Source organism: Cetorhinus maximus, chromosome 8 (assembly GCF_964194155.1).
Source record: "Cetorhinus maximus chromosome 8, sCetMax3.hap1.1, whole genome shotgun sequence".
Classification (NCBI taxonomy): Eukaryota; Metazoa; Chordata; class Chondrichthyes; order Lamniformes; family Cetorhinidae; genus Cetorhinus; species Cetorhinus maximus.
This window is the reverse complement of record NC_135886.1, coordinates 127,527,455-127,545,331: the sequence shown is the minus strand read 5'-3', so window position 1 is coordinate 127,545,331 and position 17,877 is coordinate 127,527,455. Positions and strand designations below refer to the sequence as shown.

General features: G+C 44.2%; 1 protein-coding gene across 1 annotated transcript in view; it reads right to left on the bottom strand.

Annotated features, from left to right (window-relative positions):
• LOC144683960 (phosphatidylinositol 3,4,5-trisphosphate 5-phosphatase 2A-like) overlaps positions 1-17,877 on the bottom strand; it is a 140,151-nt gene that overhangs the window by 87,830 nt on the left and 34,444 nt on the right. Inside the window, exon 3 of the mRNA XM_078547584.1 lies at positions 3,274-3,337. Coding sequence (XP_078403710.1) covers positions 3,274-3,337 — 64 coding nt within the window. The remainder of the gene's footprint in view (positions 1-3,273; positions 3,338-17,877) is intronic.

Sequence of the window (17,877 nt, the reverse complement as noted above, 5' to 3'; positions counted from 1 at the left end):
TAATTGAGCTACCCATGACTTCATTATCTACTCGCATCTTTGGAAAGTTCTTCGAATTTTGCTTTCAAAGCCTCTTTATCTTCATTTAGCTGATTCTTCAGCTCTTCTGTCTCCTTATATCTGTTGGGTTCCTCCCAGAAATTTGAACATTGCTGCATCTTCTCTGTCGACTGATTCTTCAGTTTGTTCAGAGAGGTGTTAAATACTTCCTGTTTCTCTTCGTAATTTTTTAGAGACACAAGCTTTGACCGGAGGAATCCTTGTAATGTTTGAAGGTCTTTCAGCAGGTTTTCCTTTTCTTTGCATAGTTCACTCACTTCATCTTGAACCCTGTCATTCAGCAAAGTCCCCTTGAGTTTCTTCTGCTGTTCCTCTATGTCATTATTTAAGACCGTCTTCATTTCTTCAGGCTGCTGAATGTTTACACATTCCTTTTTCATCCAGTTGTGGTCCTTGGACTCTCCAGGCTCTTTCTGAAGTACCTTGCCTTGTTCCTTTTTCAAGACAGGAGATCTCCCTGCTTCCTTTTGAAATCTCATTGGCCAATCAAGGTAAATTTCCCTCAACCAATTTCGACCTAGAAGGCTTGGTCCTCTACCTTCTAATACTATAACTGGTAGCTGAGCCGATTGGTGACTATAATGAACAGTTACTCTGCTGATACCTTTCACTTGGATTTCTTCATCTGTGTACGTTTTCAACTTAGCAGATGTTTGTTCCAAATTTAATTGTTGATCACCTTTATTTAAATATCTGAAAGTGTATTCTCCTATTACAGTGGTAGAAGCACCCATGTCTACTTCCATTTTTAATGGTTTACCATTCACTTGCACTGTAACAAACATTGGCTCTGTCTTCCCAACTTTCATGTTAAATAATGATTAAATGTCAGGATTAGTTGTTTCTGGCTCTTCTATAGACATCATTGGACTTCGTTGTTGTTTGGAGGCCTATTTAAATCTCGTTTTGCACTGTCTCATTATGTGACCACTTCTGTGACAAAAATAACATCCTACTTGTTAAAATTGCTAATCGCTAGAAGACTGATTGTTTCCACTGCAGTGAAAGTTATTTTTCAATTTGGTTGCTAAGCTGTTTTCTCTCGTATTTCGATTAGCGGGGGCTGTTTCCTCCTGGCTTTTCACGCCATTTTTGGCTGACCGTCCCTGCCCGACTAGGAGAATGGCGCCATTTTGCACCCCTTGAATTGCTTGTGAATCCCTTACGTGTTTTCCATTGCCAGTGCTATTTCTAACACTTCCTTAAAATCAAGATTCACTTCAGCCAGCACTCTTCGCTGAATAGTGTCTTCCTGCACGCCACACACTAAACAATCTCTGAGCATGTCATTCAGGGTTTCACCAAAATCACAATATTCCGTTAGCTGTTTTAATTTTGCCGTAGGTAGCAATTATCTCCCCAGGGGCTCTATTCCGCGAATTGAACCTGAACTTCTGCATTGTGACTGAGGGCTTGGGTTGAAAATATCCCTCAACAAGGTCTACTAATTCATTGAAATTCTTCAAATCCAGGGCATTGGGGGCCATCAAGCTTCAAATTAAACTGTAGGTCTTGCACTCACAAATACGCAGGAGAATCGCTCTCCTCTTTTCCTCCCCCATGATTTTGTTTGCTTGAAAGAAGAATGCAATATGTCCTATATATTGAGACCAATCGTCTATGGCTGGCTAAAAGGGATCAATTCCGCCAAACTGTGTCATTTCAGATGAGTATATCTTCTGTTATTTTTAACAAACTTAGATATTCACAATCGCTGGGCAAGGTACAGCACCGAATCTGATCCCATCCTCATCGCCCATTTGTTAAAGAGTTGATCTTCAGACAACTTTTCTTAGTAGAAACATTTAACTTTATTTACAAGATAGCAGCAGCAACTACACTTGTGCATCAAACTCCATAACTAAGGAAGAACTCTCTTGTAGAGGTTCCTCGTGCTGTTAGCACATTGGTTTACATAGATCATGTGATCTTACAACACAGGATTATTCTTAAAGCTACAGTCCTACATTTCCCAAAACTATAATTACCACACATACATATGTGCCTGTACAGATGGGGAGATGGTGACATATTGGTAATGTCACTGAATTAGTAACCTAATGCTCTGGGGACATGGGTTCAAATCCAATCATGACAGCTGATGGAATTTAAATTCAATTAATGTGAATATAAAACTACTCTCAGTAATGGTGACCATGAAACCATCTTGATCGCTGTAAAAACTCATCTGGTTCACTCATGTCCTTTAGGGAAGGAAATCTGCCATCCTTACTCAGCCTGACCTACATGACTCCAGACCCATAGCAAGGTGGTTGACTCTTAACTGCTCTCTGAAATGGCCTAGGAGGCATTCATTTCAAGGGCAATTAGGGATGGGCAATAATTACTGGCCTTGCCAGCAATGCCCATAACTCATGAAAGAATAAAGAGAAAACAAAATGCCTGCTTTCAGCAAGGCATGGACAATATTTAGGCTTGGGTGATAAGTGGTAAGTAACTGTCATGTCACACAAGTGCCAGGTAATAATTATCTCCAATAAATGAGGGTCTAGCCATCTCACTTTGACTTTCAATATGGGCATAAATACTGTGGTTACAAAAGTGGATCAGGAGTTGGGTATTCTGCAATAAGTATCACATCTCTTGTTTCCTCAAAGCCTGCCCACCATCTACAAGGCACAAGTCACGAGTGTGATGGAATACTCGCCACTTGCCTGGAGTGCAGCTCCAACAACACTCAAGAAGTTCAACACCACTCAGGACAAAGCAGTCCGCTTGATCGGCACCCCATCCACCACCTTAAACGTTCACTCCCCCCACCAAGAGCCCATTGTGGCTGCAGTGTGTACCAGCTTCAAGGTGCATTGCAGCACCTTGCCAAGGCTCTTTCAAAAATGCCTTACAAACCCAGGACTTCTACCACAGAAGGGCAGGGCAACAGGCATTTGGGGTAACCACCACCTGCAAGTTCCCCTTCAAGTTACTCACCATCCTGACTTAGAGCCAAATTGCCATTCCTCCTTTCTTACTGGGTCAAAATCCTGGAACTCCCTTCCTAACACTACTATGGGTGCACTTACATCACACAAACTGCGGTGGTTCAAGACGACAGCTCAACACAACCTTCTCATGGTCAATAAATACTGGTCTTGTGAATTATGCCCAAATTCCATAAATGAATGTACAAACATGGAAGACTAAATGCAGAACAATATGAAACACACTTTGAACGTGCTATAACATTCTGCTTACCTGGACAGCCAGAAACCCTTCCTCATCTTGCAGGATTCTGTAAGTATAAACCTGTTTTTGATACCTGTATGGAAAGAAGAGATATTCAACAGGTTAGCCGTGATTAAAGGTGACTTCAATATTCTGACGAAGATCAGCATGTGAGAGAGACAGGGGGTGCAATGTGCAATCCTTTCACCTCTGGGTAAAAAGTTGATTCCAACTATGATGAATCAAAATTTCTTATCTCTGCCTTCTCTCCATGTAACTTCACTTTTTTTTTGCCTCCTTGTCTTTCAACCTTCCACCGTCCCTTTTGTAGAAGAGTCAAATAGAATGAATTTATGGGTAATCACAACCTAGTTCTAAATTGACATGAGCTTATAGCAAAGAGTTGGTCAAAATTTGCCATGAAGTAACAGACACCCAAAAGGCAACTGGTGTAAGAAATTGAAAAATTCACAGCGCAGGATGTAGCGCCCCACTGATTCAGGGTTTGAATTATATCTGCCTTGTCTGGTTTCCATAATTCTGATAATATAAATATCTCCATCAATTACATTATACATAAGACTTAAAGCTAGTCAATGATCCATTTTGTTTCAAAGCAGTCTCAGACTCCAATGACACGATACTTTTGCCTCAAGGAGGCTAATCATGTGAGGGAAACCCATTGTTGGCTTTGAATTTGGACCTACTGACCAGAACCTAAGCTTCAAGTCCGCAATCCCAACTGTACATTGTGCCTATTTTTGAATGACATTATTATTTCACCTTGGTCATATCTCCTTAAAATATTTTACAAAATTTATTTTAATGACATTAATAGGGGAGCCTTACACTAAGGGCACACTTTCTCAATCTATCACCATTTCTGCTGTTACATCCGACATAACACCACTGAGAAACCTCGCTCAAGAGCCGTCTCAACAGACACAGGAAATTCAAAGATAGTGCATCATTTTGCAACGTGGTTTACAGCATTTCAAAATGTAGTGGCAGATAGAATTAGAATAATCATCTCAATAAATGTGCCATTCCTACATTTCATAAAACTGGTTTCCGATAGGGAACCTTTCAGTGTATCCGTCCGAAATAAAACAGAAAATCGACCCGAAATATTATTAACTCTGATTCTCCCCTCACAGATGCTGCCAGACCTCCTGGGTCTTTCCAGCATTTTCTGTTATCATTTCAGATTTCCAGCATCCACAGTATTTTGCTTTTAATCTTTCTGAACTCAGGAAGTGATCAGAATGGCAACTCATTGTGATGCTCTTGGAATTGTTAATAAACCCATTTAAATAAATTAAGCGGAGTTTAATCAAATTGTTAGATAGTCATCCAGCCCTTCAGTAACAACCATCACTCCATTGGCCTTAGCTTTTCTGCTTTGAGGTCTGCTTGCAGATCTCAATTGCAGTCAACTTTCCATGTTAACGAATGCATTTGTTGCTGCATTTGCACAATATTTCCTGCTGCTTATCGAAAAAAGTGGCTGTCTCCTGAAATGATATCACTGTTGTTTTGGGTGAATAATACAAACTTTCAAAAGTAAAGACACAAGTCCCAGGCCCACACACAAAAAATGAAAACCACTCTGATAATCAGAGCAAGTGTATTTTTTGGTTAAAAGTGTAACACGTTAATATCAGTCCGCATAGCTTCCATTTTATTTTGTTTTATTTTCAGTTGACGGCAAGGAACCCACTTTTTAAAATATATTTTCAGTCTTTTCCTCCAGCTGTGTCTCTCTGTAATGCACTACAGTTGACAGGGCAACTGTGCAATCTGGCTCCAAACTCTACACTATGTTTGAGAAAGAAAGATAGACTTGGGTTTATATAGATAAAAGCAAAATACTGCAAATATACATCCAAAATCAAAACAGAAAATGCTAGAAAAACTCAGCAGATCTGGCAGCATCTGTGGAGAGGGAAACAGAGTTAACGTTTAGAGTCTGAATGACTCAAAACGTTAACTCTGTCTCTCTCTCCATAGACGCTGTCAGACCTGCTGAGTTTTTCCAGCATTTTCCGTTTTGATTTTGGATGTATATAGTTCCTTTCACAGCCTCAGGACATCCGAAATCCTTTTAAAGCTAATGCAACACTTTTGAAGTAGAGTTACGACTGATTTTGGCCAAGTGCAAAGGCAAGCTAGCACTTGCTGGAACCCAAAACATGATTTCACATGCAAAACAATGTGGGAGGCAGTGTGCCCATTTGCCATCAATGTATACGCCTGAATTAATACATTTACCAGAGTAAGACCTGGATACCTTAAATGTCTCAGGTCAATTCTGTACTTGCAGCAGGGGGCAGCACTTGCAGAGGCTTTACTACAGGAAGTTGCAGTCGCACTGTTAACCAAAATTTATGGATGGATTAAAGTAGGCAGTGCAACATCTGTGCTCCCTGCACACACTGCTCCTCACTAGTCCCTTACACCTAGAAGAACTGAATCAGGTTTATGAAATAAGACAAAAGTAATATAAAACAGCAAACTAAATAGATTTCATTAGAAAGTATAAAAGAATATTTGCACATTTCAACTGTACTTTACGCTTATTTCAAAATTATAAACATCCTGAAACTTTGATCATTCTCATAACTGGTAACTTGACCAATAAAGTTGCACGTGAAATTGAATTTTCACAGAGGCTTTTCGACAGCGGCCTGTGAAACTTCACGAAAGAAATCATGGATATTTGACTCCAAAATATACGCTTGTTACTTCAAAGTCCAAACTGGAACAAAGGATGATAAGAGGTTGTCTCTCAGAATCAAGCATGACGGACAGTCACATACAGGTTTCTAAGACACACAATCTCCCCACTCTGATTTAATAGGTTAAATTGGGAAACCGCCTTGTGGGAGAGTCGCTACTTTACAAAAGCAAAGATTGTCTCATTTGCCCATCAGCACGGTGCCTCAATAAATTAACGGAGAGTTGTGCATTCCAGACTGACAACCGCAATCAAAGTTTATTCTGCTTATAGACCAATGTGCCAGCAAGCTGGTTTCGCAGCATAAGAAATAAGAGCAGGATGAAGTCCAGAATGGAAAAAAGCTGGGATCATGAATCAGTTCACTTTATCTGATTTGCCATTAACGCAAAATTGCTTATAATGCTTTGCATATTATTGCTGATCTTATTATACTTAAAGCTGTTGACAGGGTTTTAAAAAGGCGTTTGACAATTAGTGTGCTAACTTGCAAGCATTTGCAGTATCTGTGGGTTTCATGTGGAAGCCAAGAATATTTTGTGAGTGAAAGAACTCAGTTCTTCAGAGAGAAATTTCCATTTTCATTGCTGCATATGCTTAAAGGGACTGCCAGGCTTTTTGTTTTGCTGATGCAGGTGAGGTTTACTGTGTGGTAACCTACCAGCATAGTTAGCCAAGTTTCGCTTTGTCTGATATGGAGTGTGGAGTGTACACACACTTCCCTTATGCCCGATGATGGCTTACCTAACCTAACCGTAGGAGCAGATTGTCAAGTCGAGTCGAGGCTTAAAGGCCCCTCAGTGTGCACAGAATTTCAATTGGAGATTGATCGGGCAGAGGTGAACCAGTACCAACAAGAGCACTGGCGAGCTGCCCAGTACTTTCCCAGCTAGGACCACCCCATCCATGAAGCTAATTGGGAAATCCCAACCTCAATGACAAATCTGCCCTTTGAAATTCCATTGCCAGGCTGTCTCACCAATCACCAATAGCGCTCTGGGGTGGTGCAGACCTTCCTGGTCAGTTAGTGGACTCCTGAGTGTGTTACATAAGGCTGATTTCTTTCCTCCTACACCATTGCTCAGGACCCTAAAAACCCCCTCTGGGTGAGACAGAAATTTACATCTACTTCCTGCAACCTAGTATATATTATTGTTTCATTCGGTGCAGTCTCCATTATCCTGACAGACCAAATGTAAATGGGGTGACTCCTTTGCCAAACACTGCTGTTTCATATGTGAGTGTGACCCTGGTTCCCTATCACTCGACACTTCAATTCCCTGTCCTATTCTAACCTTTGGAAAGACTGCCACAAAATTATGGCCAAGACAAGGTGAGAAATATCTAGGAATACTTTACTCCCTGCCAGGGTGAGACTCCACAGCTCCACTGTGTCCTTTTCTGGGCATCTGAGTGTCATCTTAGGACCATAAATCATATCATTAACAGGCTCCTTGTGGAATAAATTAACAGCCCTAAATGGTTACGAGATTTACTTGCAATTCCTTGACACTCACTGAACTCCAGTGCCGTAAGACGGTAATTTTTTCAGTTTTGCCGAGGTTCACGGTGAAGTGCCACAAATCATCCTTCAATTCGTCAATAGTCGGAACTCAAGGTGTATCCGCTCCTCACCGCAAATGTCTGCATTTGTTACGAACTCATAATGGCGAGTGCCATTAATCCATCAGTATTTTTTCCAAAATTTCTTTCTCTTTGACTGTAAAACTTTAAGGGGGAAAGCTTGGATAAGGCCAATAATCGGACGAAGGGGTCACCATGCATGATTAACCCTTGCCTGCTCATAACAAAGAAGGTAGCACACAAACTTCATGCTGCTTGCAAATTTAAATTATAGTGTCATGCCACCGAGCAGCAAGCAGGCTGTGGAGTGGCTGCACACCTCACCAGGGGCCCAAGTTCATAAGAGGCGAGCACCAGTAACACCTAACTTGCTCTATTTAAAGCCAGCCTGCATCTCTTAAAAGCAAGCTACATTTTGGCTGATGCAGCAGTTGGAGTTGATTAAAAAGGAGCTTTTAAGCAGGGAGAGGAGTGAACATAGTATGACAGGTCAAAGAGCATGTCCCAAAGGTGCAGCACTGGAGTGGAGGAGTGGACAGGAGGATAGAAGCCCTTTTCCTTCAGGGGTTAGCATGTTCTCCAGACAGGCATTATAAAGGCAGTGGGAGTAGATAGCTGTTGCGCTGAATGGCAGCAGCCAAGGAATTGGATGCACTGCCGCAAAAAGACTTCACAAGTGTGATAAAGGTTAGTCAATGCATCTGCATATGTCATTTTCTTACAACTGAATCACCAACTTCACACATTGGAACTGCTCCATTCACTACATTCCCTTCACTCACCTCACCAACAGTCCCAATCAAACATGACTCATACTGACATTCATAGCCTCACCTCACCCTCACGATGAGGCAGTGTGCAGGAGAAACGTTGATGGACATGCACTCTGAGATGTTGGGTACATTGGCAGGCCACCAGAAAGCCTGCAGTCACTGTCAAGAAGCATGGAGAAGGCCAGCTCCAACTTGGCACAGGGCTTTGCACAAAGCTTGGAGCCCATCCTTTCTGGAATGGAATTGGCCAACCCCACGAGACCACTTGTGGACGCAAACATGACACAGTGTCTGATGGCCAATGTCTCATCTTCCAGTGAACCACGAGCAAAAGCCACCCGATGGCTGAGTGCAGCAGTGAAAGTTCAAACTGAGGTTGTGAACTCTCACCTTGTTGCCGTGCGGGCTCAGATGGCTGTTATCACAGCTGTGGATACCAGTGCCCAAAGGGGCTTTCAAGTCTCACAGCAGTGCAACAATCTGATCCAGCAGATTACTATAGGGTTTCCCATTTCAGGTGGGGCACAGGGACTGGTGTTGGAGTTTGAACACCATGCCAGTCAGGCAGCTCACCGTTGGCGCTGACCTGCTTTTTTCTTCTCAGAAGGCTAATGGGCCACTTTGCCAGTTTTTGTGCTTTTATTTCTAACTGCTTTACCTCCCTCACACATTCTTTTCATCACTAAGTATCTTTACCAGCTTTGATTTCTCTCATTAAGCCCCCATATTGCTTCATGTTTACATCACTTCAGCCATTTACCCATCTCTTGTTTTCTGGCTTAAGGGCTTTGTAGTTTCTTTGTGAGTCTTTGTGTGTTTCCGCCTCCACTCCATCCTTCTGTTCTTTTGAAATGCTACAATGTCTTTCAGTTCTGTCGAAGGCACCGCACCTTAAGTAGCAACTCGTCTGCTCCCTGTACGGTTGCTGACTGACCTGCTGAGCGATTCCAGTATTTTCTGCATTTGTTTCAGATTTGGACGTGTATTTCCATTGCTTTCAGCTTTTTCACGAGCCACAAAATTGAAAGTCTTATGGGAATCTATATAAAATGGCTTCCCCTGAAACTTATAATGCTCTGTCAACCTGTATAAAGTCACATTCCTTGAGAAAGACAGGAGTCCAGTTTATCCTTCACTATATTTCTGGAACCTCCAAAGCATCCAATTTGCTGCCATCACAACCAGATGAACCTCCCTAACAGCCACTAACATTAATGGGATCCCTCTCAAGTATTTCAGATCACAAGGACCCTTCTTTCCTTGTAAAAGCAAAATACTGCAGATGCTGGAAATCTGAAATAAAATCTAAAAGTGCTGGAAACACTCAGCAGGTCTGGCAGCATCTGTGGAGAGAGGAACAGAGTTAATGTTTCGACTCAGTTATGACTCTTATTTGGAACTGAAGGGAGGTATAAATTTGATGGATTTTATGCTTTTGAAAGGGGGAGGTAGAACAAAAGGAAAAGTCTGAGGTGGGGTAGAGGGCGAGAGAGATTAAATAACAAAAATGTAATGGAACAAAGGCCAAAGGGAGGGGGCAGTAAAGAAACAATGCATTTGTCCAAAGTAAGTTTTAACGGCAGAATAATGAACAACGCTCTCTGAAAGCAAAAACATGAAAACAAGACACAGACTGGCACTTGGGGGGAAAAAAAAACAAATCAAAATGGAGGACAGAGTTCATGGTCTGGAATTGTTGAACTCAATGTTGAGTCCAGAAGGCTGTAAAGACTAATCGGAAGATGAGGGGCTGTTCCTCCAGCTTGTGTTGAGCTTCACTGGAACATTGCAGCAGGGCCAAGGGTAGAAATGTGAGCATGAGAGCAAAATGATGAATTAAAATGGCATGGAACAGTCATATCCGACTCGAAACATTAAATCTGTTTCTCTCTCCAGAGATGCAAGACCTGCCGAGTTTTTCCAGCACTTTCTGGTTTTATTCCTTCTTCTTTTGGATTACCAAGGGTATATGTATTTCAAATAGAATCCTCCTTGAAAGGCAGTTCCAAGGTCAGTCGGTTCTTAGCACTCTTCTTCATGTGGGGGACTCAGTGCCCTTCTGGAGGCTGAGTTCATATCCAGCCCAAACTTACATGACATGAAAGCTTTGTCTCTCATAAATTGAGACAGCCTCAAACCAAATTCTGTTGAACATAGGCCCATGTCATATAGTCTCCTTACTTCAGATCAATTGGCATTAAAATTGACAGTCTTACTCAGGGTGCAGTGAGAAGTAAAACATTTAACGTTGAGGTAGGAGGTGTGCTACATTGTTGGTAAAGGATAGATGAAGCTTTTCCCTGCATTTCTTTTGTGTTGGATTTCACCCAAGTTGCTAGGTTCTTTTGCCATTTATTTTAAAGCTGTGTCCTTTAGTTAGTGATCCTCCCACCAGTGGTTTCTCTCCATCTGCACTATCAAAACCCTTTATAGTTTTGAACAGCCCTACTAAATTCTCCCTTAAACCTTTCTGTTTTAGTCTTTCCACATAACTGAAGTCCCTCAACCCTGGTACCTGTAGTAAATCTCCTCTTCCCATTCTTATGATACCCCTCCCAGTTGAACGAGCAGAGACCCAAGCATAGTTCACTCAACGATCATATGTTTATGACAGCTCTCATTGAACTAACTGAGACCCGACAGCAGTTCTCGCAGTAGTGTCTCCTCCAGGGATTGTGTAGTGCAGAAAGTGTATCCACAATAGATCAGTTTCATCTCGTCTTCAAAGCTGGCAGAAGTCCATCCTGTCCATAATCAGCTTTGTATCTGGGGCGATTCAGTTCCTTTCTCAGCATTAATAACTGGGTAATAATTTTCAGAATGCAGCTGAAGGAGTTGAGTGAATGCCAGAAAATAAAAGTTCCAATGGCGAAGAGGTCAGTTAAAACTTGTGTGTTTTTCACTGCCTCCCTTTCAAACCAAAGAGGTTCAATAGTTGCTAGCAAACACTGGCTCATGTTTGTTGTTATTTGTTCAGGTAACTTTGCATATTGGAAGGTGTTTGCATGTTCCAGGCTGCAGATCACAAAATGACTGCTTCTGTCTTTTTGAACATAGCTTTTGAAGCATAACACAAAATCAAATTTGGATACATGTACGTGTGACCAAATAAAGCTCATGTTTTCTATAGCTCTGCTCATGGTAATTCAGATGAGGTTCTGTTTCATAGAGGGAGACAGCTGCGTAGCCGTAAGACTAGTAATCCAGAGGTCTAGACTAATGCTCTGGTCTCACGAGTTCAGATCCCACCACATCAGCTGGTGGCATTAAATTCAATTAATAAAATCTGGAATTAGCTAGTTTCAGTAATGATGACCATGAAACTATCATTGGTTGTGGTAAAAGCCCATCTGGTTCACTAATGCCCTTAAGGGAAGGGAATCTGCCATCCTTACCAGGATTGGCCTGCCTGTGACTCCAGACCCACAGCAATGTGCTTATTCTTAACTGCCCGCTGTAATGGCCTAACAAGCCACTCAGTTCAAGGGCAATTAGGGATGGGCAACAAATGCTGGCCTTGCCAGTGACACCCACATCCCATAAGAGGATAAACAATAAAAAATCTCTTATCTAACCGTTCCAAATTACAGCAAAATTTGTCACCAATCAAAGCACTTTAAAAGGACATCTGCATCGAAAGATTAATATTCCACTGTCACCAGATGCATGATAATGAGACATTCCAAGTTTATTGCAGCTTTTGAATAAAGTTTCTTTGGCACTTATATAAAAGTTGATAACTTGAAGCCATTTTCAATCTGCCTACCAGCCAGATCAAGTAACACCCAGGATACTTTAGAAACTTGAAAAAAGGCAGAGAAAAGAAAAAGTCGCTCAGGCCATTTAGCTCCCTTTCTTCCACAGGTTCTGTCCAATTTACCTTGTCAGGGACTGTATCCTAATCATTCAGTCTACTGCACCCCAGGCATTGGGATAAGGCACCAGAGACCCTATTTTTCATGAATTCTTTGTTATTTGATGCTAGCTGATCAATATTTTCCACAGAAACCATTGTGTTCCATGACTTTTTGACCAGCCTTCTCTATCCTCCACTGGAATCAGGTGAAAGGGCTACAATTTAACGCAGACCTGGATATGCCCAGTTCCCCTGAAGTGAATTAAATGCGTTGTCGTGGGTGGAGTCTTCATCCACTTCAAACAAGCCTGGGGGAGGCATGGTTACAAATACAGATTCCCAGTCGGGGGAGTTTTCTTAGCCCATCCTCACAGAGTATCACTGGAGCTATATAAAATATGAGATATATGACCTACTTGCTAGCTGTATTGAAGATTTATTGGCATTTGGGGGGTCATTGGACACACTTCCTTGATCTTTGCAGGGAGTAGGAAAAGGCAGAGCACTGAAAAGCTCCGACGGTCAGATCCAAGGCTCATCACAGGCTTCCATGATTTCCAACCTCCGGACATCACATGTTGTAATTTGCTTTTAAGGGATAGCAACATGCCATCGCTAGAAGGGAGGTGAGACATGTGATCCAGTCTCAGTTTCACTTTGGCCTGTGAGCAGAACACAGCACATAGGGATGGGCAATAAATGCTGGCCTAGCCAGTGACGCCCGCATCCCATGAATTAATTTTTAAAAAATACACAGCTCTGCTGCTGATGTCTCCAAACTTTCGATCCATGTACATCTGTTCTCATGCACCAACTCTTAATAAGTGAACCGACAACGTGTTTACCCAATCGCTTATGAGTGATTGGCGCCTTTATATCATTACAACAACACATCAGAGACTCCAGAAGGGCACTTAATATTTGCTACAATGGTGCAGACATCTACTGACATCGTTTAAAGGAAGTGACCTCTCTGTGATTCTGCAAATTGGCAGCATCAGTGCTGGAAGTCACTTGTGTTTTTTCCTGCCTGAATCAAAGGCCTGTAGAACTTTATCCCCAAAATGTTTATCCATCTCTTTTTGAAGGGGAACAAGAAATTCTCCCAATGTTCTGGTCAACATTCCTTAGCAATACCACCACTCATTCATTTTCTGTTTGTGGACCCTTGCATAGTGCAAATTGGTTAATGCTTCCCTACCGAATAACAGTGATTTCAAAAGTCATCTATTTATTGTAAAACATTTTGAGAACTCCCGTGCACTGGTTAAAATTCTGTATGAATGCAAGTTCTGCCTTATCTAAAAGGGACTTTCCCTCCTGACTTAACTTTCCCTGCACTTGCAACTTTGCTTAACCAAATTGATAACAAAATTTGCATTGACTTGGCATCTTCAATGTAGTAAACAACGTGAGGTACTTCAAAAAGTGAAAACAGATGTCAAGTGATAAGAGGAGAATTAACCAAATACATGTTTGAAGAAATAGGTTTTGAAGAAGCTTTTAAAGACAGGGCGAGAGTTTTAACATTGAAGGTCCAGGGAGTCCCTGCATGTCAAGCCAAGACTACCTGAAGACTTTCCACTGATGGGGAGTGAGGGGATTCACAGGGAACTATAATGATGGACCAGAGGGCACAGGCTAAGGTTTATGGTGGAGTTGGTTACTGTGCTAAAGTGGGGCATGGCTGTGGAAAGGTTGAAAACATGCAGCTTGGAATGGGGGAAAGGAGGCCAGTGCAGAGGTCAAGCCTATAGGTCACACAAGCATGAGCAAAGGATCCTTCGACAGTAAGGGATGGAAACCAGTAGGCTCACTGGGCAGAATTTTCCATAAATGAGACTTAGTGAGATGGTGGTAGTTTCAGAGGCGCCCGCTCTTCTGTTCAGAATTGAGGGAACTCGCACCCGATTCTGCACTTGGAGAGTCATTAATTGTGCAAAGGCTCACATCGGTCCAAATCACATGGAGGGGGGTGGTCGGAATCTGATTTGTCCGCCCGCCATCAGCTGGCAGGTTCAAAGATCTGGGCTCCATATTTGAATGCCAGTCCACCACACAATCTCACTCTCTCCAGCTCACCAGAAACATCTGGCAGCCAGAAGAGGAAGGCCGAGAGCCTGAAGAAGAAGGCAGCACCCGCTTCACGCACCAGGCCCTCCAGGCCTTGATCAGACGGGTGCAGGCACAAAGGCACATGCTCTATCCCAGGGATAGCTGCAGGGAGCACAGCAGCCTCACCTCTCCGGCTTGGGAGGCCATCGTGGGGCAGGTCAGCGTGGCTGGCAACCGCACCCACAATGCCACCCGGTGCAAGAACAGAATGAATGATCTCATTGTGCCCTTCCAGGATAAGTCATCCTTCAACTCCCTCCAATATCAAACTCTCATCATGGCATCATGCACTCAAACTGCTACTCTCTTCAGGGATCTCCCGCAACCATTAGCGAGGGACATATGTCAACACTCCTTCTCTCACCAAGACTTTCACATCACCACCATCGCCACCTATCATGTTGCTCACACTCCATCCTCTGGCCCTTCTGGGAAGGGCTCACCACACACAGGGGACATGCATCTCACCCAACCTCTGCCTCTCCCTTCTCATCACGTCTCCTTCTTCTTCATACAGGCCAAAGTGACACACAACAGGCACGAGGGTGTGCAGACCACGGAAGGGACGGCCAAAATGATCGCCCTCACTGAGTTTGAGGAGGCTGCAGCCGTGCTGGCTAGGAAAGACAGGGATCGCTCCTGTGGGGAAGGGGAGATCGGCTTCTCCCACCAACCCAATACGGGTCACAGCTCCATCACTCAGCCCAGGTCTCCGGCACTCAGAGGGCTGCTGGGGACCAGCCACCTGCTCAGTCTGAGTCAGATGATGAGCCTCTGGAAGCGGCCGCCGAATCAAAGCTAGAGATACAACGACAGGCAGCAGAGCATCAGGCAGAGATTCGACAGTCACTCAGCAGACTAGAGTGAACAATGGAGGAGTCCGTCCGTTCTATCTCATGTGGTGGCTCCGACATGAGAGCACCTCAAGGTCACCATGGGAAGGCTGGCAACCACCATGGAGACCTTGGTCCAGAAGCTCAAGCTGGGTTTGTGCTTGGCCCTGCACTCCATGGCCACATACCCTGGTGGGCACCATCAGGACGTGGGTGACATGGGTACGAGGGACCTTGACATCCCTCCAGGCGCACCATCTCCTGCAAGAGTCAGGGTGTGGCCCTCGGGCACCCACAGCAAGGATGAGCATCAGCTGGACACCCCAAGGGCCTCCTCTCAGGACACTCCAAGGGTGTGCAGCCACTCTCAGCCCCCTCTACCTGTGATGCCATCACTACAGCTTCTGCCCCTGAGCAGGTGACCCAGCTCAGGCTGGGGCCCTCCTGGTCTCGGGCCTCCAGAGGACATCCACTAAGGTCATCACAGGCACCGGGACACAGCAGTCAGCAGGCTGCCTCCACCTCTGCAGCGGATGTCGGAGCTGCGCCCAGGCATAGCAGTAGAGTTAGGAAAATTAAGAAAAATTAATGTCGGTTTTGGGTCACGGGTGTGCTAGACGTAAATAAATTGCACTTTTGTTAATACATTTGATAGTTCTGTGAATGTTCCTGTCAATTGAAGCTGTTGTGATCTTGTACTTTGGAATCCTCTTATTTCGAGGTTTAGCTCTCCTCCCACTCAGTGATAGTGTCGCACTGTGAGATTCACATTCCTGTGATCTCAACCTCAGTTGAACTAGTCTCCGCACCCCTTGTGTGATGTCAGGGAGATGTATTTAAATCTTTATTGGAAGTGTGTGATGTAAGCGTTTCTAACCCTTCTTCCTTAAGGAACACCATTGAGTGAGGGCAGCTCATCAGCATTGATAATCTAGCGGCATTCGTGTCTCCTCAGTGGTAGTGGCAAAAGAAAAGACATGCAAGGGAGGAGGAGGTCTCTAGGCATGTCCACATCTTAGTCGCAGCAGTGTTTGCATCACTAGCTGACAGCGAAAGCTTCAATTCTTCTCTCGCATGGCTCTTGTCCCTCAGTGGACTCTCAGTTCCCAGACTGAGCTCACTCACAGGGCCCCCCTGACCAAAGCAATCATGGCCTGGTGATTCATGAGGCCAGAACGCGGAAGTGTGAATGTGGCACTCGTACTCACTGCAAGTGGGTGGACATTCCCTGAGTTGAAAGAAGATGGCATCGAGGGCTAGGAGAGATGTGGTCAAATTCTCTCACTTGGCTTTACTCTTCCTGGAGCCTGTCAGCAATTAACATATTACAAGCACATCTCCCACGTCTTCCTTCCTCAATGGCGTGATCGTGCTCATACTGGCCCTCAGCAGCCTCCTGAGGTTCCTGGGCCTCTGGATCTTCATCCTCTGTTGACCTCTCATCCCCCTCCAGGTCAACCTCTGGCAGGGGTCACCTCTTTGCATTGCCAGATTGTTATGGGCACAACACACTGCAATGATGCAGGAAACCCTGTCAGGAGTGTATTGGAGTGAGCCACCTGAGATGGCCAAGCACCTGAAACGCAAATTCAGAAGCCATATGATCTGCTCTATAAGGGAGCGTGTGGAGCTGTGAGCAGCGTTGTACCTCTCTTGGAACGACTCTGAGCACAGGTGTCATCAGCCAGCCTTTCAGTGGGTACCCCTTATCCCCAAGTAGCCATCCCTCCAGAGGTAATGACCCCTTGAAAATCTCAGGCACCTGGGAGTGATGTAGGAGTCATGGCAACTCCCAGGTACCGTGCACAAACATGCAGTCTGTGCTTCAGGTGATCACACGCCTGTTGCACATTGATGGAATGGTAGCCCTTGTGGTTTATAAACATTAGGGCCTGCTGTCATGGAGCCCGTATAGCCACATGGGTGCAGTCTATTGCACCCTGCACTCTTGGGAAGCCTGAGATGGCGGTGAAGCCAGTGAATCTTCATCCAGAGCAAACCTGACATAATGATGGGCCTTCCTGTAAAGGGTATCTGTGACCTCCTTTATGCACCGATGTGTTGTGGACTGAGAGATGCTGCACAGGTCCCTTGTTGATCCTTGGAAAGAACCAGAGGCTAAGAAATTGACTGATGCAGTCACCTTCAAAGCCACTGGCAGGAGATACCTTCCAACTCCACGTGGCACCAAATCTTCACAAAGAATGTGACATATGTGATGCACCAGAGCTTGGGACAAGCGCAGACATGCACGGCATCGCCTCTCTCTCATTTGTAAATAGGATACTCTTCTACAATAAACCCTAGATCTAGTGAGTCGCCCCGGTTGTCTTGGTCCTCCTGATCCTCCTGTTCATGCTCTGGCTCCGCTTGACCATGTCCCCCCTGCTGGAGCTGTGCCTGGAGTCGCCTCTCCCTCCTTCGCCTCCTCTATTGCATTAGGACCCTGACAAAGGCAGCATTGAGCCCTGGATCCATATGTGCTTTTACCTTCTCTCTGAAAGGAAACATTGAAGACATTAATGATTCAAGGGGAAAGAAAGTGAAGCTCAGAAGATGACATGCTTGGAAACTGTAAGGGTCCATAGTTTTTTCTCCCTATTTGCATGGTGGCTGATGCCGCCTTGTCCCTAAGACATGAGCACACACATCGAGGTGACCAAGAGGGCATCGCAGATATGTCACATCTTGGACCCTGCGTGGGATGCTCAAGTTTCAGTGAGCTGAGTGACCCAA